This window comes from Spermophilus citellus (assembly GCF_964194105.1).
Source record: "Spermophilus citellus genome assembly, chromosome: 2".
Lineage (NCBI taxonomy): Eukaryota > Metazoa > Chordata > Mammalia > Rodentia > Sciuridae > Spermophilus > Spermophilus citellus.
The window spans coordinates 249805430-249827328 of NC_138183.1; the positions used below are offsets into that span (position 1 = coordinate 249805430).

Below are 21899 nucleotides of genomic sequence, written 5' to 3' on the forward strand. Positions count from 1 at the left end.
AGGCCTTTAGGTTCAGTTACTGATTCACTGTGAGACCTGGGATCGGCCATGCTGCTCCTATAACCCAGGAGTGGTGCACCTCCCTCCAGGGGCTGCCAAGGGTCAGGCAGGTCTGTCCCATACCAGGTCAGGCCCCTTGTACAGCCCCAGGGGTCTTGGCAACATTAAGCCTCTGGGGATTTGTCTCTGGGGCCACATGATACCTCTGGGCAGTAGGGGCTGGGAAGACTGAGAAGGCAGGTCTGGGGAACCTTGGACACAGACCAGCCATCTTCACAAGCCCAAGGGCTGAGTCCAGCCTGCAGTCCCACCCACAGGGGCTCAGGCACCAGACACAGACAAGTGGCACCAGGACCCCAAAGTTGTGCTCAGTTCAAAAGTGCGGGTGACTTACCAGCTCTCACGTGTCCCCACTTGGGCCCCTACCCCAGCCCCAAGCCAGGCCCAGGGTCCTAACAGCACCGACCAGGAACAAACGGCACAGGACTGTTGGAATTTGGAAAGTTTTTGTTTTCTTTTTCCCACACATTTCCGGGGTTGGGGTGTTTCCAAGACTCAGACACATTTGTTAACAAAGAGAAAAAAACCAGGGGAGCAGGGAGCCCGTGGGCCGAGAGGTGACCCAGCAGTCCACAGATGCCACCTCGCTCCCTCCCTTCCCTGCGCCCCGCCCAGTGGGTGCCACAGGCTGCTGCCCTTGGTATCGAGTATTTGTCTTTAATATATATCTGCTTTTGCCTTGCCCTCCCCCCACCCGCCCCCACCCCTGCTCCTCGCCGCTTCCCCATCAAGGTCAATGCACGTGGCCCGTCGCCGTGGGCACACACACCACAGGCCTGCAGCCAGGCCTCAGCCCCTCCCCTGGGCGGCCCCAGGCGGGTGCCTCTCCGGGTGAGGAGGGTTGGGACACTCGGGGACCACCCCACTGCCCCGCCCCTCCGCACCCACCCGCTGGGCCGCTGGGGGGCCACCCTCCCGTCCTTCTCCCACCGACTCTGAGAACCCAAAGGGAGGCAAGGGAGAAACCAGATACGCACACACAAAAAAGGAGAAGTGGGAAAGGAGGGTGGGGACGGAGAGACACAGCAAGCCTGGGATGGGGACGACCGGAGGGCTTGGGAAGGGGAGGAAGGCAGGAGGGACGGAGGGAGGGAGGAAAATCGAGGGAAATGAACAACGTGTAGTGGACACTTTACAAAACCCCAGCCTTCCTTCCCGCCCAACCCCACCAAAATAAAACTACCCCCCTTAAAAAAATAAATCAACCCAGGGCTGTGAGCACGTGCCCTGCCTGGCGGCGCGGAGCCGAAAGAGACAGACAGCCCCGGGGCTGACAGTGCCTGGCGCCGCGGACAGAGGAGGAAGGGGACGAGCACGGGGTTATTCCTTTTCTTTTTTGCGTTTCCTCTTTGAGAGAGAAGCCTGAGGCAGCCGGGAGAGGGTCCCCAGGCCCCGGCGGGGAGAGGCCGCACCCTCCTCCCGGGCCTCCCGGGAGGGGCAGCTGGCAGTGGGGCGCGGTGCCGGGCGCTCAGACGTAATACTCCTTGTCTTTGTTCTTCTTGGCCTTGCTGGGCGTCTTGGGGGCGGCCGGGGCCTTCTCCTTCACCACCGCCCCGTTGCTCTGGGCCGAGTTACTGATGTAGTTCCGGCTCTGGTCCACCTGGTAGGAGCCCTCGTCGCGGTTGCGGTACTTGTACATGGCGTAGAGGAGGATGAGGATGCAGAGCGCCGCCGCCGCCACGATGCCCACCACCATGCCCGTGGTGCTGCTGGACTCCCGGATCACCTCCACCGCGCCCGGCGGGCCCCGCTCCCCAGGCCCCGTGGGGTTGGCTGTGGGCAGATGAGGGAAGCCGGGGGCTGAGGTCCCGCCGGGGCGCAGGGGCGGGGGCCTCCGCGGCTCGAAGGACGTGGGGGCCCCGGGCCCCAGGGGCGGGTTCTCCAGCAAGGGCTGCAGCGGGTCTCGGTGGTTCATTTTGCCCGCCGGCAGGTTAGGGGCCGGGACGGAGGGGGCGAACAGCACCCCGGGGGCGCCCGTGGCCCCGTCTGTCCTGAGGTTGGGCCGGGGAGCGGGTTTGCGGGGTGACAGGAGGGTGGTGCGGTCCGTGACCAGGGGAAAGGTGGTGTAAAAGTCCTCGTCGTCCGTGGGCGGGAGGCTGGAGTCAAAGACCTCCCCCGAGGCGAAGCCCGAGGCCTCGATGGGCTCCTCGCAGTCGCTGTCGTCGCGCTCCGCCTGGCACGGGCCCCCGGGGGGCGGGCGGCGCGCGGCGGGCGGGGGCAGGGTGTCTTGGGTGGTGCCCACGCCCGTGAGGAAGGGGTAGAAGGTGGGGGGCGGGGGTACGAAGGGGGACCGGGTGGCCACGGGAGGGGGGTCTAAGGAGTCCTCCGTGATAATGGGCAATATTAACTCTCCTCCTAGAACAAGAGAGAGAAGAGAGAAGGCAGGGCGTCAGCGCGGGCCGGGTCGCGGGCGGCCGGCACAGAGAGAGAAACAACAGCCTCACACCCAAATCGGTTCCAATTGGCTTTGGCGGAGACTAGAGCGGGCCGGGCCCGCCCGCCAGCCGGCCGGAGCACTGCGCGTTAAGCGGGCAGCGGCTCGGATGCCCTGGGCACCCCACGCACGGGCTCTGTGACTCTCTGGGTTTTGGTATTTTGTTTGTCTTAAGAAACCAAAAGGAACAGAAAGGAAAGGAAATCGAAAAGAAACGGAAAAAAAAAACAAAAATAAAAACAACTCTACTGGTTTAAGGCTTTAAAAACAGATACAACAGCAGCATTTAAACAAACCTAACGACAATATCTTTTAGGGTTTTTTTTTCTAGATTTTTCTCTTTTTTTGCTTTTTTTTTTTTGCTTTTGTTTTTAAAAAAGAAGATAGCATACCACGGAATTCAGGCAACTTACATCAACAAATAGGCCGTGTGATTTTAGCATGAAGAAAAAAATTACAAACAGAGCTGTGTAAGCGGGTTCTCCCGGAAAAAAAATAAGAAAAAACAACTTTTCCGTACAACGTTTCCTGTCTACCTGCTCGGTCTCCCTCCCTCGCTCTTCTCTCCCTGGACATCTCGCTTCCTCCTCAACACTGTCTCCTCCCTCACCTGTGCCCTCTCCCCCTCGGCTGAACACAAAGCTGAACTCCGCACGGTGCGGGCTGAGCACCTGGTGTCGGCTGGCGGGGGAGGGGTCAGTGGGAAAGGGGGGGGGGCAAGACAGGCCGCGGGCCGGCGGTAGGAACTGCTGCGTGAGGGAGAGGACCTGGGAGGGGGCGGCCACGGGAAGGGGCTTCGAGGGCTGACTGTGGGTGGGTGGTGGGGAAGGAGACTTTGAAGGGCGAGGATGAGGCCTAGCGGAAGAATGGGCAAGGAGGGGTCAGAAGCAGGTCACGCTGGGAGGGGTGGGGGCAAGCCAGGAGCCAGCAGGGAGTGGGGACATGTCACGTGAGTCCTGAGCTAAGCCTAACTCCCCACCTTTCTCTCTCCACCCTCCACCTCTGACCCCCACTGACTTCCCGCCTCCCTCCACCCCAGAACCCCCATGAGCCGCCAGGACCTGGCCAGGGCTTGACTGCCTCTGGCCCTCTTATTATTGTTAAAACAATAATAAAACAACGGAAAGAAGAAGAAAGCAAAAAAAGAAAAGAAAATACATACACAGCCATCTGGGAAGGGTGCACTTGCTAAAACAGGGCCCAGGGGGAACTAGTGGGAAGGGCACAGTGGGGGGTAGCCTTCTTCTCTCTAGTCTCAACTGGAGCCCCCTGGGCAAAATCCGCAATTCCCATCAGCCCTCAAAAGTGAGAACTACAACCCCATTAGCCCTTGGAGGGGTATTCCCATCAACCCTGGGTCAACAACTACAACTCCCATCAGCCTCCTGGGCCTCCTCTCAAAGCATAGCAACTCACTGGCCTGGGTTAGGAGGGACCTAGAGCAGGGCTCTCAATCGCTGGGACAAGAGCGCTGGCATCGGGTTGTTTCGCTTGCAGGGGCCTCTCCTGGGGCTGCAGGTTCCATCTCTGGCTCTTCCTCCAGCACACTCTAAGCCCCACCCACACCTGAGCAAGATCTCCCTGCCTCTGCACCCTTCTTGGTAAGCAAGGCCTGGTCCTGCCCCACTGCAACTCCGGCTCCACCCACCCCCAGCCCTCTGGACTGCGCTGCGACTCACACACCTCTGCTGACCCCTCCCATCACCGCTCCAGCAATCTCACAGCCATCTTGGCCACACAGGCCAGTCCTAGCCAAGACCTTGCCATTGACTGGAAAACTTGCTCAGCTCCCCAGGCTGCTCTTCCCACCAGGAAGACTCCAAGCTTCCCCTGATCAGGGGCTCCCCTGAACCCCAAATTTTGAAGCCCCAGGGGTCCTGGCCCTCCATGGGCTCATCCTCAATAGAAAGCTAAGCCCAAAGCAGAGCAGCATGATGGGATTGTCCAATTCCAGCTTACAATGGATGTGGATGTGGAAGCCCCGGATGTGCCCAGTCCCTTCTGTGGTTCTCAGAGGCCAGGGAAGCCCAAATCATCATCCCCGAGCCTCCTGGAGACTGCCAGGGCTGCTCAACTCCTCCTCCTCCTCCGGAGCCTGCACACCTGTTCTGTCACTGAATTCTTATGTGACTGGGAAAGTTTCTTCCACCCACTGGCCAATTTCCTATCTACCAAAGGTGGGTTTGGGGCTCCAGGTCCAGAGTGAGGCCAAGGCCTAGCTCTAAGGGTCCTCCAGCCTTTAGATCAAAAGAATGTGTCCTTCCATCCCCAGCTGAGCCTTACTCACCAAAGGATGGGCTAGCACCCTGGTCCCTGGTCCCCCTGGTTGCAGGAGTGCAGACAGCCCCTCATGTGGTGGCATCCTGGGCCCAAACATGCCAGACTCCCTTTCCCTGCATAGACCTTGAGCTTGTCTGGGGTCCTCCCTGCAGCTCAAGCCACCTGTCTCCCTGACCTTTGCCTTATATTCAAAGCACATTCCCCTACTGATAGCTCAGTCATCTGAGTCCAGCCCAACACCTGGTCCAGGCACACTCCAGAGGACACTCCTGCCTCTGGTGCCGCATCCCTGCTCCATCCTGGAAGCACAAGTTTGGACTCACTGCCAGGCAAGGTCCAAAGGCCCAACCCTCATCTATCAATCTCCCTAGCACCCAGCAGAGGGCCTGGCATAGAGCTGGGGTCGTTATGATTTTCTAGGGAAAGAATATTCTTCAGGTATTTCCTGAGCCAGACCAGTGAAGCAGGTGAATAGCAGAGCTCTGCACACCCTCCTGCCTCCACCATCTTGGGCAGCAGGCCCTCCTGAGAGCTCAGCCTGGCAGACCCCTCACTGCATGGGCCCAGTCCCACCCTCTACCAGTCTCAACTTCAACTTTTCTTTTAATGGTGCTGGAGATTGAACCCAGGTGCTCTACCACTGAGCCACATCCCAGCCTTTTTATTTTTTACTTCAAGACAGGGTCTCACTAAGTTGCTGAATGTCTTGCTAAATTGCTGAGACCAGATTCAAACTTGTGATCCTCCTGCCTCAGCTTCCTGGAGTTGCTGGGATTACCATGCCCAACTGCCAGCCTCACCTTCTGTCTTAGATTGGTCCACCTGTTAATCCTGGGAACTCCAGGTCAAGGTTTGCCTTAAGCTGACTTATGACCTTCCATCAGTTGGCCAGAGCTAGAACCCCAGCAAAGTACCATGTCCAAGGCATAAGAAGGCCATGCTGGTGACATGTCCCACCCTAGAGTGATGATGAGGGTACAGACTTGGACTCTCTACCAGCCTGCAACCCCCACTGAGGCGAGGGTATGTGGGAGCTTCAGGCTTTGGACCACAGACAAGTTCTGCTGGGCCTAAGCCCCCACAGCCATTTGCCCCAATTTTAATCCTCAGGACACTCAGGCTTCCAAGTGCCCCTCCCCTAGGCCAGAGCTCTCCTAGGCTTCTCAGTCCTGTTTCTGTGGTTCCAGCTACTCTGGGGTTTTCTGAACCTTCTCTGCCCAAGCTTTGGCAGCACATCTCCCAAGACATCCTGCCACCCCATGTCCCCACACGGCCGTGACTTTCCCTCAGTGTCCCACCCTACTCCCTCTCCAATAGGCCATGGAGAACCCTCTCTCACCCCCCCCCCCCCGGGCTCTGGGTGCTCAGCCCTCCTGGTCTTCCTGGGGTCATGCGCGGACCTACCAGGAAGGATGAGGTGCGCCCACCCTTGGTGAGGACCCCTCAGACACGTTTCACAGGGCAGAGTCCCACTGCAGCCCCTCCAGACGACTGCCAAGGGAGGGGCATAGACTCTCAATACTTGGTGGGGTCAGCTCTGTATCAAGGGTGCGTCCCGGGAGGCCCTTTGGAGCCATCGGAGTTTACTGAGAACCCCAGGCAGCCCCCACCAGCCCCCAAGCTTTCGTGCAGCTGCAGCATTTGGAAACCACAGGTGCCCATTTATCCCAGATGCTGCCCACCCACTCTGCTTCTCTGCATTCTAAGAAAATAGAATTTCAGTGCATATTAGGTTCATTTGCTAGAGAATTCCATCCTGACCCAGGGCATCACCAGCCATTCCTGAGCACTTTCTCCCTCTCCACTCTCCTCTCTCCGGGGAAGCAGGCCCAGCAAGCTGGGCTCTATTTTTAGGGCACAGAAGTCCCCTGATTAGAAATTTACACCAAACCCCATTCCCACCGGAGCAAGATGTGCCCTCCCCAATGAGGGAGCCCAGAACTGAAGCTAAAAGTGTCCAAGACTAAACCGTCATCTGGCAAAGTGCAGCCACCAGCGCAGGGGTGGGGTGGGGTGCGGGGGGGCCTGCCCAGGCCTCTCACCTACAGGGCATTTCATGTGGATTAGGGAAAAAGGCAGCCCGACTATGCGGAATCAGCCTTTCTCCTCCATGCAGACGCACTCTCCCTGCTCCAGGCCCAGGAGCTGCAGCTGGGCAGCAGAGCACTGGCTAGATTCCAGTCTGTACTCACCTGTGTGCACGGAGAACCACCCATGCCACTGTGGACAGGGCCCTGGAGAACAGTGCTCCCCACCATGAAACGCCAGCATGGTGAAGGCAGAGGTCGGGTAGGTCTCGGAGTCAGAGATGGGCTACATCCTGGGGGTGCACATGCCCATGAGCTCGCCCTGAGAGGCCAGAACCTCGATGGAGCAGACAGCGGGTTTGTCTGAACAGACAAGTGTGCATAAGTGGGTCTTTGGCCCTGGCATGTATCTGCTGGCCTCTGAGCCTGGCTCTGGGCTCCACGTGCACATGGGAACGTGGGACTGCACCTCTCAAAGCATACACATAACACCAAGGCTCCTCACCGAACTCATTTCCTCCTTCTCCTGAGCAGCTGGAGTATCCCTTGCAACTGGGCGTGGCCACAGGGCTGAGTAGTGAGTCCTGCCAATAAGGGGCCCCTAGCAACCTCCCTGGGGTACCATCTTCCACACTTTATCCCCAGTGACCTTGGCAACCACATATTGAGAATGGAGGATCTACAGATGGAAGGAGGGTGGATTCCGAAAGCACCCTGGGGGCAGAGCTGCTTGCCCATCAGGAGCATCTAGGTAGGATGCACCTGAATGAGAGACTGCTCCTGAGTCACCCACTGAGATTCAGGGTTCATCTGTTACAGAAACAAATGTTCCCTTGACAAAACCCTGTGGCACTCAGGTGACAATCCAATGAAAGAGACGTGAAGGTTGGAAAGATGAAGACCTATAAACGCGGTGGCAAGTGTTGGGTGCAAACCATTGCTTGGGAACCAGAGAGGGCAGCCACACACCTGAGGCTCTGGCCCTGAGGGACAGAGCAGGAGAAGGCTGGGGGATGGTGCCAGCACTTAACTTTCTGCTTTTAGCAACATGTTACAAAAAGGAGGCAAACTTGGGCAAGAGCTGGTGGTGTGCAGGTGAGTCCTGCAATTGTCAGGAAAGCCACAGCTTCCAAGCCCCAACCGCAAGAGAGAAGTCTGAAGCAGGCTGGAGGGACAACGGGCCAGTTGTGTCCCATCTGAATGAGGGACTCAGCCCTTCTCAGGGTCAGAGTTAAGGTGCGGCCTCCCTCCTGCTGTTCATGCGGACCTCGTGGATCTGAGATGTGCGCTGACATCCGGGCTATGTGACGAGGGGCGCAGGGGCAGAGCCCAGGGAAGCCTTGGCTGGAGAACTGCACCGAGGAAACCCTGGAGTGTGCTGCAACTGGCTCAGCCGTGAAATCACCCTGCGCCCCAGAGGAGTGGGCTGTGAGCGCTCTCGCGTGCCCAAGGAGGACCTTTCTCCCAACACCCCCTCCTTGGAGGATGAGGGTGGGAAGGACCTCCAGGGAGGCAGAGACAGGGTCCAACCAAGGAGGCAGGGCTTGCTAGAGAAGCCCCCGGTGCAGCCTGCAGCCTGCCTACAGGAGGTCCTCCATGCTCCCAGCACACGGGGCCTGTGTGAACCTGGGGCTGGTCCCCATGCTGGGAACCAGGGGCTGCTGCGTGGCCCCCAGCCTTCCCTTTCTTGAATGGGGGATGGAATGTGGTTGTATTCTAGGCACCTCTCGGGCAGGGCAGTGGAGGCAGTGAGATGAATTGTCCTCCAGTTCACGGTCTCCAGGCTGTGTACAGGTATCCCCATCAGGGGAGACAGGCCTGGCATGGAGCCGGCCGCCTCCTCCCAGACATCCTTGCTCTGAGGCAAATGCCCTCCCTGGGTGAGACTTCTGGTTGTCTCCCTTGAGGAAAGGTGGGTGTATTCTGAGATGGGAGAAGAGTGAAACAGATCCTTGGTGACCCTAAAGGCCAGACTGTGGTACATAACTCACTAGCTGTACCCAAATCTATCTGTGCTTCCTCCTGGAGGCACAGCAAGACCACACTCTAGCCTTCCTGAAAGTTAGGCTGTGGCCCCAGGAGTGCACTGACAGCCAGCAGAACAAGAGCAGGAGCAAGGGCAGGAGCAATGGCAGCTCTCCCAGGCCTGGCCCATGAAAATCTCCCCTGCCTGACTCCACACTGTTCCCCTTCCCCATCTCTATCCTCGCCCCGTGGAAGTGTTAAGAATGGCGCAGCCTCAAGACAGAAGAGGCCGCCCTGAACTGGGACTTGGAGAAGAGCTGCCCACCATCAGGAGCACTGTGTGTAACTTCTGTTGTAAAGAAAACATACCTTTCTGTGTGTTGAACTACAGGCATGTGCAGTTGATTGTTATGGTGACTAACGTAATGTTACTTTGAGAGCCTCTGGGAATATGATCACCTTTATGCTTCTGTGGGTTTGAGCAAATATGAGTGTGACACTGTGGAATGAAGCCTGTGTGCCTGAGGGTCTCATTTATGTGTTCACCGGGGCGACTCCCCAGGAGGGGTGCACCTGGGGCAAGTGCATGAGGCTTCTTCCATGCATCTGAGCATGCGTGGGCCTGAGCGAATCTGAGGAACCATGTTTCTATGCACCTGGGCTCATGTCCCTAAGCACGTGTGCATACCTGAGCCTCCACACATCTCAGCAAGTGAGTTGCCCTAATGGGTCTGAACGGCTGTGGGTGCTCACCTGATGTGTGCACACCCTAAGGGTCTAAAGATGCACGTGTGCCCTTCACGTGCCACTGCATGGGTACCACTGAGCACACTGTGCACCTGGCACTGTGAGTACCTGTGTGGGCCAATGCAGGCGTAAGTGTGTGTGTGTGTGTGGACCCTGGGACTGAGCACACACAGCCTGCCTCTGAGAACATGCCCACATGCACCCCTTGGAACCAAATCTAGACATCAGCGCACATGTGCATCTCTGTGAGGGAATGAACACACATGTTGGTGCATGAGCATCTCTTGCAGATATCTATGTACACCTTGGTGAGGACACATGGATACAGCTGAAGAACACACGTGCTCTGTGCTCTTAATCATGGGTGTGTACTTCTTCATGTGTGTCCATGTACTTCAGTGGGTACAAGCACACAGATCTCTGTGGTTTTGAAATGTGGGCATCTGTAAGTCTGAACACGTGTGTGGAATCCTATGATCCCTGCATACATGTGAGTTACACAGACGGGTCTGTCCACCATGTGCTGTGCGAGCTGGGTAATTCCGTGAGTCCCGGGACATGGCGCAAAGCATGAGCCTCAATGGGTCTGAACACAAGTGAGCACACGCTAATACCTAAACATGTATGTGTCCCAAATGTCTGAAACACGTGAGTGCGTCTACATCTCTGCGCACGTGTGTATGATTTGGAACATTTGGCATATGCATTGATAGATGTGAGCATGGCTGGGCACGATCACACTTGCCTGTAATCCCAGCTATGGAAGGCTGAAGCAGGAGGGTTGCAAGTTCAAGGTCAGCCTCAGCAAACTTAATGAGGCCTTGTCTCAAAATGAAAAATAAAAAGGATTGAAGATGCAGCTCATTGGTAGAACACCTGGGCTCGAACCCTGGTACCCACCTCACACACACATGCACCCAAAATAGATGTGAGAGCACATAGCTCTGAGCACTCATAAGGACCCTGGTGGGTTTAAGACATGTCAGATGTGCCAGCACCTTTGTGCTCTGTGCACACGTGTAAGTGTAAACCTCTGGGGCCAAACAGGTGAGCACCTGGGTGGAGGTGCTCTTAATCATGGGTGTGTACTTCTGCATGTGTGTCCATGTACTTCAGTGGGTACAAGCACGTGTGTACATACCTGACCTGAACACGCACACAGATCTCTGTGGTTTTGAAATGTGGGCATCTGTAAGTCTGAACATGTGTGTGGAATCCTATGATCCCTGCATACATGTGAGTTACACAGATGGCATTCTGACCCTGCACACCTTGGCATGTTCCATGAGGCAGTGCATGTGTGCCTGGGTTGTGTGTCTGTGGGTCTCAACAGGCGTGTGTCAGCATGTCAGGCCTGCAGTGGTCCGAGTGTGCACATGCTCTTTGGCTTTAAGCATGTGTATGCCTCCGTGGGTCTGAGCATGAATAGCAGGCGCTTTTCTAGCTAAAACCCTGTGTGTTCAGGGCTGGGGCTGGAGCTGGGGCTCAGTGGCACAGCCATGTGAAGCACTGGGTTTGATCCTCAGCACCACATAAAAAAAATAGATAAATAAAGGCATTGTGTTGTGTCCATCTACACCTAAAAAATAAATATTAAAACAAAACAAAACACCTGTGTGTGTGTGGAAGTGGGAATGTGTAAGCGTGCTGCTGGGCCTGTTGATGTGTGACATGTGTGTGCATGCCTCTGGTGACATCACATGTGTGTGCACATGGATGTGTGCTTCCATGGGTGTAAGCCTGTGTGTGTTCTTCCTGTAAGTTGGATTCCTACAGGGGCCAGACCTGGAATACAAGGTGGGGGCCAGGCCACCTGAGACGACAGGGGTGGTGTGACACATGGCCAACTTTAGGTACATGTCCCCCAAGTACACCCTCATTCAAGATAATTCACTAAGCAGTGGAGGAGGCCTGGAGACTATGCAGGGCCCCAAGTTAGTGAAAAGGGTGGAGAGGTGAGCAGGCTGAGCAGCAAACTCCCAGAGCCCACTGTACCCAGGGATGAGGCTCTGGAAGGTGGGTTGGGTCCTGGACAGCCACTGTCTCCAGCCAGGCTGTCTCGACCTTCAACACTGACCTTAAAGCCAAGGGGCTTGGCCTTCTGCTCCAGAAAAGCCTCCTTCTCTGGGGCTCTGGAGAAGCTCTGGCTGAAGAGGCTGGTGGTGTGGGGGTTGGAGGGAGACCTACACCAGCCTGGGATGGGAGACCCTGGAGTCCATCTTGGTCCCTGCCTGGCTTCCCATCAGGATAAAGAGGACCACATTTAAGCCTTGGAGTGGCGAGTGCACTTGCACGTGCCAGAGATCCCAGTCTGGGGAAGAGCCAGTGGACTTCCTCTGGGGTCTCCGCCGCACTCTGCCTCCCTCTTGGCTATTTCTAAAGCTGGATGCTGGGCTGGCCCCCAGCCCCTCCTCATCCCTGGCTTCCAGCCCTCCCCCACCCACAACCTCCCCTCATACTGTGGCTCTTTTCCCAAGAGGACAACCCAGTGGTCAGTGACCTCACAGAGCCTTATCGGGGGACCCAGAGCTGCCAACTTCAACTCCTCCTCACTCCCTTGTCCTAACAGAGCCTGAAAGATCTCGGCCACCAGTGCCCACACTGGGATTCACGCCCAGCCCCTGGCTGGAGTCTGGGCTGGAGGATAGAGCCCACCCAGAAGGTGGCCCTGGGGCAGCACAGCGTGCATTCCTCGTACTTGTGGGGTGACTTTCTGGCCCAAGACAGCCTGTGCAGGGTCCAAGCGGAGACTCCTTCTGTCACCAGGAGCTTCCATCCCAGAGTATGGGGCCAGGCAGTGTCTCATGACCCACACAGTCCCCTGTCCCTAGAACCTCATCCCAGGCTCTCACAGTTCATTCATCACAGCCACTTACAGCAAGCCTGGATCAGCCAATGGAGCCCCAGATAGTACTCAGAGCTTAGAGGGCCAAGCAGGACAAGGGGGAGTGCTGTGCACCACACTGCCATAGGCCCAAAGCCTCCAGAACAATGGTAGGGTTGGAGCATGCATCCCTGGGCTGAGACCCTCAGAGGGACAGAGGGGCAGCCCCAGCAGAGACCTGCTGCCACAGTGGGTGGCATCAGTTCCAGCAAGCACAGCCCGGGCTGTGGACAGGGAGCCTTGCAGCCCAGCAGCCAGCATCTCCTCCAAGAGCCCCTGGGCCCAGGACCATGTACGTCCCTCTCAGCTCAGCCCACTACTGGGCACAGAGGGCAAACAGGGCTTCAGCTTCTGGGTCTGGGGTCTCTTGTCCTTGGTCTCTGAACCTCAGCCTCTGCCCTAAGGCTCCACACTCCATGCTTTGATCCTGTTCCCTTCTTGCTCAACCCACACTCCATCCAGCATGGTAGCCCACACTCAGCTCCAATGTCTCTTCTGGTGCTGATAGGATCCCAGGCCCCCGCCCCAGGCCAGATTCACAGAATATGCCAGGATATGCTGCCCACCTCCTGACCACAACCCTTCCCTGTCTCTGTGCACACATGCCCCAGCCTCCAGCCTGCTGGTACCCACAGCCCAGGGCGCCACCATTGCAAGGTAACAGGGAGAAGTCTCCAAAAAGCCAAGCAAGAGATGTGGGTGGCCCCTCCACTCCCACAGGCTCATCTGGGCTACACTAAGATCCATGCTCCCCACTAGTCACATCCAGTACTTTCTGCCTTCCCACAGCCAGCCTTGAGCATCCCTTCACCCCAGCTCCTCTTAGCCACTGCCAACCTTCTCAGATGAGCAGCCACGCATCCACCATGCCATCTCACTCCCCCTCAACTGCACACAAGGCCACCCGCCCTGCAGGGCTGCTTTCTGCAGCTGCAACCTTGGCTCCAGCCAGCAGCATCAAGCTGAGGCCTGGAGGGCTCCCTGTGCCCCCACCCCCCAGAGACTTCCCTCCCAGCCTGCTCTCCTACAGCTGCTCCCCCACCAAATCTCCCCAGGGAACCCCAAGTCTGGTCCAGGGAGCACCTCCCACCCAGCTTGCGGCCAGGCCTTGGCCTGGCATCCCTGGCAGTCTCCACCCTAGGCACCCTCTGGACCAGAACAACAGATATGTCCTGAGACTGGGCATGAGGAGGATTCGAGACCCAGCAGAGGCTTCCCTCTGAATGACCAAGAGAGTGCTGGGCCTTGGGGCTGCTGGGAGTTGTAGTTCTGAACCTGAGAGCTGATGGGAGTTGTAGTGTCCCCCCCCCCCCCCCCCCCCCCCCGCCGCCCCGAATCCTAGAGCTGCAGTTCTCATCTAAGGAAACCACTCCCTCATTCCCCTCCAGCTCCCCTTTGCCCTCAACCCCAGGACTCTACGCTAAGAGCCTCACTATCTCCAAGGGATGGGACACCAACAGGCACCTTGCCAGAGGGCATCTAAGGCACCTGGGGGCTATAAGGTGGGGAGGGGGAGTATGGAGAGAGCTAAGGCCTGCAGCAGGTCCTGGGCTGGGGTCAAGTAACAGGGACTGTCGCCCACCTCCCAGCAGCGTCGCAGGGGCCCGGGGCAGGGGAGGGGGGAAAGGCACTCACCAGTACTGGGTTCACACTCCTCCAGATCCTCATCATCGCTCGGACACTCAGCCGAGGCCACCAGGAGGTCATCTGTGTTCTGAGGGGCGAGAGGAGGGGTGGGGAAGAGAGGGTCCAGGTGAGTCAGCAGACCCCACAGTCACCTCTTGAGGTGTGTGGCACCACAGGAGCTGGGCCCTGGCTAAGGCCCAGTACTTCCATCACTTGCTGGTGACCTTGGCCCTGCATTACCTCCTGTGCAAAGGGACACCAGACAGTACCAGCCCTGGAGCCCCTGCAGCTCCCAAGGATCAGAAGCACATGCTGTGCTTTTTATTTCTAGGAAGCGAGGCGATACGATGCCAGATCTGGGGCTATAGGGTGGGCAGCAAGGGATCCAGGACACCTTGGGGTAGGGACAGGTGGGGCAGGAGGCAAGGCACAGGGCCCTCTGGAAGCTGCATGAGCAGAGAGGGACAGGGCCTGGAGGTGTTTCCTGGCTCCAGCTTCACCCCCACCCCATCACCCCTCATCTGTCTCCCAGCCCCCTTTCCGGAGAGAACCGGGCTGCACACAATAATTAGGGCTATGGTTGCCATGACAACAGGAGTCGACTTTGTCAGCATTTTCTCTCCTCCTGATTGCAAAGAAAGAGAATCCCTGAGATGAGTGTGCGTGAGGGGGAAGAGACCCAGGGAGGGAACCCAAATCTAGGCAGGACGAGAGCCCAAGAGGCTGAGGACGCAGAGAAGATCAGGGGGAAGGCCAAAGATGGGAGGGGGAGAGGGTCACACCTTGCCTGGTCCCCAGACCCTCATCTTCCCTTCTACATCCTTGTCCCCAGGCTCCAGCTGCTGTCATGGGGGCTTCTCCATCACCGCATCACCCCTGGGGTTGCCACCTTCCATAGATGGTCTGCCCCCCTCTTGCACTGAGACCAGATGGCCCTTCAGAGATCTGGAGGGCATTGGGTGTGGTGGTTGCCCAGCCTTGGGTAGAGCTCAGTCTTCCAGGCCTCCCCACTCCTAGAAGCAGGGCCCTGGGGAACTGAGTCCCTTTAGATCTCTGGGTGGCATAGGAGAGAGGAAGGGACACATGTTTGTCTCTCCCACCTGGCTTTCTCCAGCTAGCTGGGTCCCAGCTCTCTGCAGCACAGGCTGGCAGGGAGGGACCTTGGAGCACTGAGCTCAGCACTCAGAGTTAGAGGCTAAGACAGACTGGTGAAGTTAGGGACATGTCCTCATGGCCACCCCCAGATCCTCCTAGCGGACAGAGGTCCCTCCAGACCTGGAAACCCAGTAGCCCAGGCAGTGAGACAGGGTGATGGGAGGCAGAAGCACCATGGGGACAGGGTGGCTAAGCAAGACCAGCGTGCCAGATGTGAGCCCTTGTCAGCTCAACCAACAATCAGCAGGACACTCCATGGGCCCCCGGGGCTGCCTCTGTAACCCCCCAGGCTTTCTCAGCTTTGACACTCAGGAAACCCAGGACCCCCCTGCTCCTTGGAGCCTCATTCCCCAGGTGTTGCCCACTTGGGTCCCCTTGGTCTACCACTCTAGCCTGACCTGACCCTGGGCACACCTGTGCCAGTGGGGTGAGCACTATAGGCGAGTGAAGCTCCAGGGAACTGTCTGCACCCTGCTCAGACTGGCAGGCACAGAGGAGGACACTAAGGCCCACTAGTGGGGGTGCCTCTCCAGGTCACAGGAAGAGGATGTGTGAAGGCAAGGGACCTGCAACCAGGGCCTGTCCCCCAGCAGGGACTACAGCAAACTAGGAGAGGCTGTTCCTGGCCTACCGCAGCCTCTGGAGAGGAGCCAACCACCCAGGGTGACTGCATCTGACTTCTCCAGTGTGTCCCCTTTGCCCAAGATGTTGACATCCTGGTAATGCCCATCTCCCACTACCTGCCCTCCCAACACTGGCCAGGGCCTTTGTGAGGAGCAGAAGGGTCAGTTTGCCCCCATTCCCGGTGTAGATTTCCTGGCTCTTGGGTGGGGTGGGTGGTCTTCCCTGGTCAACTCCCCCCAACTCTGGGAATGAACCCCTTCTAGAAATAGAGGCCCTCACACCTTCAATGTCCCTGGTCACCAGGGTGAAAGCCACTTCCCTCAACTAAACCATCACCATGTCGACAAAGTCAGAGACATCAGCCTCCAGGATGCTACCAGACCCCTGAGACCAAAGTCAGAGAGGGCCTCACCTGGGTGGTGCTGTCCCTCAGCGTGGGGGAGCGGCCCCGGCGCGTGGTGGTAGTGGCCATAGTAGTAGTGGTCTCCATGATGGTGGTGGCCATGTCGGCCAGCAGGGTGGTGGCCGTGGTCTCCGCACTGAGCAGCACGGACGGTCCCTCCCCCACCAGGCGCAGATGGCCCTCAGTCCGCACGTTGGGGTCGCTCTCGGCGGCCAGCGCCAGCACCTTGAGCCCATTGTAGTAGAGGCCGGACACCTGGCCCTGGAAGGGGCGGCCCTGATCCCGGCCCCCGATCTTGATGGCAGCCTGGCTGTTGAAGATGGTCAGCTGGCGTCCTGGGGTAGGGGGCGATGGGAGAGTGACGGAGAGGGTGACAGGACGGGCAGGCAGTAGGGGGAGGCCAGGAAGGGATGGGAGAATGGAGGGGAGCCAAGGGAAGGCGAGAGGAACCAGGAGGAAACCGCAGGTGGGGTTGGGGAGAAATGAGGAAGGGGCAGACACCAAAGGGAAAGTCCTTGTCAGCCAAAGCCCCTAGCCCAGCCAGGAGGGACCCCAGCAGGGGAGGGTCCCCAGAGCACACATGAGCTGGGAAAGGGAGCCGTCACCCCTCTACCCACCATGCGCATGCCTTCTCCACCTCCACCTGGCCCTCTGGGCTCCCCTTCCAAGGCCATCACCCCGCTTCTTCCTGTGCCCTCAATGCGGTCCCCATCTTCTCCCACTGCTTCCCCACACACCCCACCCGTGCCCAGTCCTGAGCCATGGAGCCCTCAGAAGTGGCAGATAGCGGAGACCAAGAGGCAGACACAGAGCGGGCGCTGCCTGGCCAGAGGAGGCAGATGAGGGGCGGCCAGTGCGCGGCCCTGCCCCGCCAGCTCCCGGCCGGCCCCGCCCACCTGCAGTCCCGGCCCCGCCCACCCGCAGCCCCGGCTCCGCCCACCCGCAGCCCCGGCTCCGCCCCTGCCAAGGCCCCGCCACTGCCCGGCACCGGGCGGCCAGCACAGCCTTCCTCCCCGCCTGGGTGTGCAAGCACAGAAATGGAAAACGTTAAAGGGACCTTGCTTCGCTCGCTGACAGCCAAAAACCGCTCCAGCTCCAATCTCGCCCCGCACTCGGCCGTATTACACCTCAGAATTCCCACCTGCGTGGGGTTTGGCTGTTCACTTTGGTTTTAGTGGATCTGGGGGTCGGTTTAACCCTCTGAGTTTGTTTGTTTTGGTTTGGTTTTTAGAAAAGATATTTATTATGTTTAAGTTTAGATTTAACTTTGATTTTGGTGTTGCTTATTTTGGTGGGGAGGGATTGGACAGACGGACTGCTCCGTTGCCCCTTCTCCCCTGGACCTTCAGCTGCTGACTCTGGGGATTTTAAGTCCTGGCTTAGCCCTTGTTAGCCTCTGGTTAGTGCCTCGTTAAAGATCTGGTTTAGAGTTAGGTGCCTGTAAGCCCTGCCCCCAAAGCCTGGGCTGAGGGTAGTCCAACTTGTGAAACCCACAGCTCTTTGGAAACGGGCTCTCTGGGACACCCAAGTCCCTGGAACCCCCAATCGTCTGCCTGGCCTCTGGCCAATTATGGGCACTGGTGTGTTTCCTCAGCCTCCGTGCTCAGCCTCTCCTCCTCCAGCACCCGCTCACTGCCCACGCAAGCAAGAACAGCCCTAGAGCATCACTGTTTCCTTACAAATAAGGGAGCCAGAACCCACAGACAAAGGGGACTGATGGTAGCAGCTCAGGACAGACCCTGAGAACCAACTTATTCAAGTTTATTCTTAGGCATAAGAATCATAGAAAAACAGCCAGGCAGAGTGGCGCATGCCTTGTAATCCCAGCGGCTTAGGAGGCTGAGACAGGAGAATTGCAAGTTTGAGACCAGCCTCAGAAACTTGGTAAGACCCTGTCTCAAAATTAAAAATAAAAAGGGCTAGGGATGTAGCTCAGTGATAAAGCCTCCGGGTTTCATCTCTAGAACCACCAAAAAAAAAAAAAAAAAAGGAATTATAAGAAAAAGAAGAGGGTCATGATGGTCAAATGAGTTTGAGAAGCAAACTAGTCATTAAACAGGATCCTTTCTTGCAGGACCTCTCAGAGCCTTTATGAAACTAATGTACATGTGCATCTCTGAGAGGAAGAAACAGGACTTGGCAGTTTCCAAACTTATCTTACCACAGTCCCTTTCTTGTGAAGCATCTCATGGGACTGATTCACAGGACATGTTTTGGAACTAGAAAATTGATTCATTCTATAAATATTTATTGAGCACCTACCATAAGCCAGGCCCTGACAATAAACATCCCCTCCAAGAACTCCTCGCCCTTGCCTCGGACACTTTCCTGAGGCTTCTCATTGCATGGCACACTTGCAATATGCTTGGGAGGTGGGCTGAGCAAGGACCAGTGCCCCTTCTTATCAAGGAGAGTGCTAGCTTAGCTGAGGGAAGCACTGGGCCAAGGCCACACCCAAAGTGAGCTCCCTTTTCCACTCCTTGAGAAACTCAATCTCTCACTTTCTAGAACAATAAATGCAGGCCTACAGAAAAGGTCAAGGATAGCTGGACCCCAAGTCCTACCCAGCCCCTAGCAGGGCCTATCCAGTTCTCCCTAACCTTTGGGGTCACAAGTTGCCCAGCCTCAGCCCAGGCTGATCCCTTGGCCTCTCTGATTCTGGGAGAAGGAGGTGGGTAACGGAGAGGAAGCCACCTGACTTTAGCAAACTTGGTCCTGTGGCCCCTGCCTCTGCCCCCACCAGCCATGAATGCCTCAAAGGGTTAAAGTTCACCCCGCTGGAGAGAGCAGCCCAGTGTGGCTGGGGGCTGTAGGTTTTAGCGATGTCTATTACAGTCCCTTTAACTTTTTGTCCTGTTATGGATTTATCACATCTGGTTATCAGCATTTTAGGCCCCTCTGGTGTGGGGGGCTGGAAGTTACATTTGGGGGTTTTATTGGGGAAGGCCCCAGTGGACATTTAAAGCACAGTTATCAGCTGGTTAAGTGGGGGTTTAACAGTTCTGCTTCCCCCTGGAGTTTAGCCTTAGAGGTACAGAGCTCGCCCCTCCTCCACTGGGACTGGGATGACTTTGCCATTGACCCCCAACTTCCCTTGAAGCCTTCTCCCCTTCACCCAGCGGCACCCCACCTGCCACAGGGGGCCTCTCAGGGGGCCCACTCTCAGCCCAGCAGGGAGAAGCCCCTGCAGGCCAAGGCCTCCCTCCCTCCCTCCTTTAGTCTCCCGCAGGTCTCCACTACTTCTGAGAGGTCCTGTGGGCCAAAGGGGCCCATCCCAGAGAGTGGCCCACAGAAGCTAGCTCGGGGTCTTTCCAGTAGGATCTGAGGCCCCAGGTCTTCCCGTTCTCCTCAGCTGGCCCCAGTTAGGCCTTCCCAGCCCTCTTCTGGAGCCCTGGATCAGCCTTTCCTTCTCTCCAAAGCCTTCCTGTCTCCAAGTGCCCCGCAGCCCTGCAGAAAAACCTCTGGGACCTGACCTACCAGCCCAGGGAGCTTCTGTTCTCTGGTTTAGAAAGAGAAGGAAGCCTCTCTCTCCCTTAGAAAACCCTTCACCCAAAACACAAGATGCTGACTACAAAGGGGCCAGAGCACCCTGGCAGGACAGGACAATCGTCCCTTCACTTGGGCCCGGGCAAGGCAAGGGCGGGGAAGAGAGAGCTCTGCACCTCTAAGATAGTGTTTTAAAGTTAGTTAGTTAATTAATTAATTAATTCTGGTTAATTACCTTTGTCGAGCAGCCACTCATCTACTACTCGACCAAGCCGGTAGGGGATTCTCTGTCTAGCAATCGCCAGGCGCTCGTTATCAAAGTTTCCTTGGAAAAGTTTAGAAAGACAGTAGGTTTCTCAGGCGGCGAAGTCCAAAGGAGTTAGAAAAGTAATTATGCATTTCTCAGGAGACCCAGAGTAAGCAGCGACATCCAACAAAAAGAGAGGAGGCAGGAAAAGAAATGTGGGTCCCTCTTCTCCCGGGGCCCCCTCCCTAGGCTCCCATCCAGAGCCAGCCCCACCCTGGGGGCGGGAGCAACCCAAAGAAAAAGAGGGAAGAGAAGAAAAGGCAAGGGATGTACAGAAAAGGCAGCGGAAGGTCAAGTCAGAGATTAAACAGGTTTATCTGGTTCATCGGCTGAGGCCCTTCTTCCTCGCCGTCCCAAAGTGGGCGGCGGGACAGGGGCAGGGCATTTAGCGGGTTTAAATTGGCGGGGGGAGGCCTCGTGGCCCAGGTGGCCCAACTGGCTACTGCGTTTAGAGGGTGGTTTAGAAGTGGGGGGATGGGTTAAGCGGGGTTTATGCGGCATTTAAGGGGTCTCCCGGCACAAGCATCCAACCGCGAGATTTAAAGCACTCTCCAAGCCACTGTGACTCCCTTCACCTCTGTGCTCAGTCAGCTGCCCCTCACTTCCCCCTCCGTGCCACACCCTGGACCCCACATTAACCCTGCTCCAGCTTGACCCCACCTCTGCTTCTCCTCATGCTAGTCCCAGCTCCCTCAGTACCTGGTGACCACTATAAGTGACCTCAGAGGCCCCAACCTCTTCTCCCACAACTCTCTCACCCTCCCCTGCAGGCATCCAGCCCCCCTGGCTGGCTCCCCCTGGCTCTGAGCAGGCTTCCCGCTCCTTCCTGCCCTTCCCGCCAGCCTCAGCTGCACGCCTCTCCTTCCTCTGCAGGCTCTGCCCGCCCCTCAGCCTTCCTCCTTCAGACTCCTTCTCCCAATTCTAACCCCCTCTCCATCCTTGGCTGCCCATCTGGATACCCACCTGCTCCTCTCTCCACTCCCAATCCGCAGCCCCTGGAGACAGAGCGGGAGGGCGTGCATGAGCCTGTGTGCTCCTGCACACCTAGGTGGAAAGGGGTTGTCAGTGTGCCTCTGGGTATGTACGTGCTGCTCCTGGGCTGTGGGTGATCCCAAGCCACAGCAAGAAGATCAACCGATGGCCTTTGGGAAGCTGGCTACTCCTCCCATGTAAAACACTCCCATGTACTGTGAACACCTGGGCGGGGGGAAGAGGCTGCGCTCCCCTCCCCACTCCAAGGCTCTGGCCTGGATCTGCGTGTGCACACCCCCCATGAATGTGGATGTAGCTGGTGCCTCCTTAGGTTCTTATAAGACAATGAGACTCCGCCTTTCCTATAAATTAAAAGTGGATAATTCGATCATCTGTGTGTATATGTGCCTGTGTGTATAAGTGACCTCATAGGCCCCAACCATTCAGATCCTGAAAGGGAGAATGTACATCTGACTTGTTGGAGGGCAGCTGAGTATATAAAAACTCTAACAAAAGCCCTGTTTATCAAGCATCTCTATCGGTTCTAGCACTTTCCTTGGATTTCACATGGAATCCTCACAGCATCACTATGAGGCAGGTATCATCCTCGTGGTTTGGAGGTGGAAGCTGAGTCTCAGAGAGGCTAGATGACCCGTCCTAGGGTAAGGGGAGAGCCAATATTAAAATCCAGGTCCTGCTGACTGTGAATCCATGGGCTATGTCTCTGCTCCCTACGAGTCACAGGTAGGGGTCATTCTCTGGGCCCTGGCACGCTGCTGACCTGGCCTGCTATTGTGTTTCAGGATTCTCCCTCCCAGTGCACACAGGCAGTCACCAGGCCCTCAGGTTATCAGAATGTGCAGGCAAGGGCCCCAGGCAGCCTTTCCTCACCCATAGTCAGAGGTTCCTCAACAGAGCAGACAGGCATA

General features: G+C 57.1%; 1 protein-coding gene across 14 annotated transcripts in view; it reads right to left on the reverse strand.

The window, feature by feature from the left end:
* Positions 1-1371: 1371 nt before the first annotated feature.
* The window catches only part of NRXN2 (neurexin 2), a 95358-nt gene continuing 74830 nt past the window's right edge, over positions 1372-21899 (reverse strand). For 10 of the 14 annotated variants that reach the window (XM_081261047.1, XM_081261046.1, XM_081261058.1 and 7 more), the window contains 4 exons: positions 19927-20016; positions 16215-16540; positions 14033-14111; positions 1372-2415 (listed from right to left, as the gene is read on the reverse strand). In XM_081261047.1, the coding sequence (XP_081117173.1) occupies positions 1529-2415; positions 14033-14111; positions 16215-16540; positions 19927-20016 (1382 nt within the window). In that variant the 3' untranslated portion in view covers positions 1372-1528. The remainder of the gene's footprint in view (positions 2416-14032; positions 14112-16214; positions 16541-19926; positions 20017-21899) is intronic. The other 4 variants (XM_081261048.1, XM_081261050.1, XM_081261049.1 and 1 more) reach the window with 1 other exon arrangement.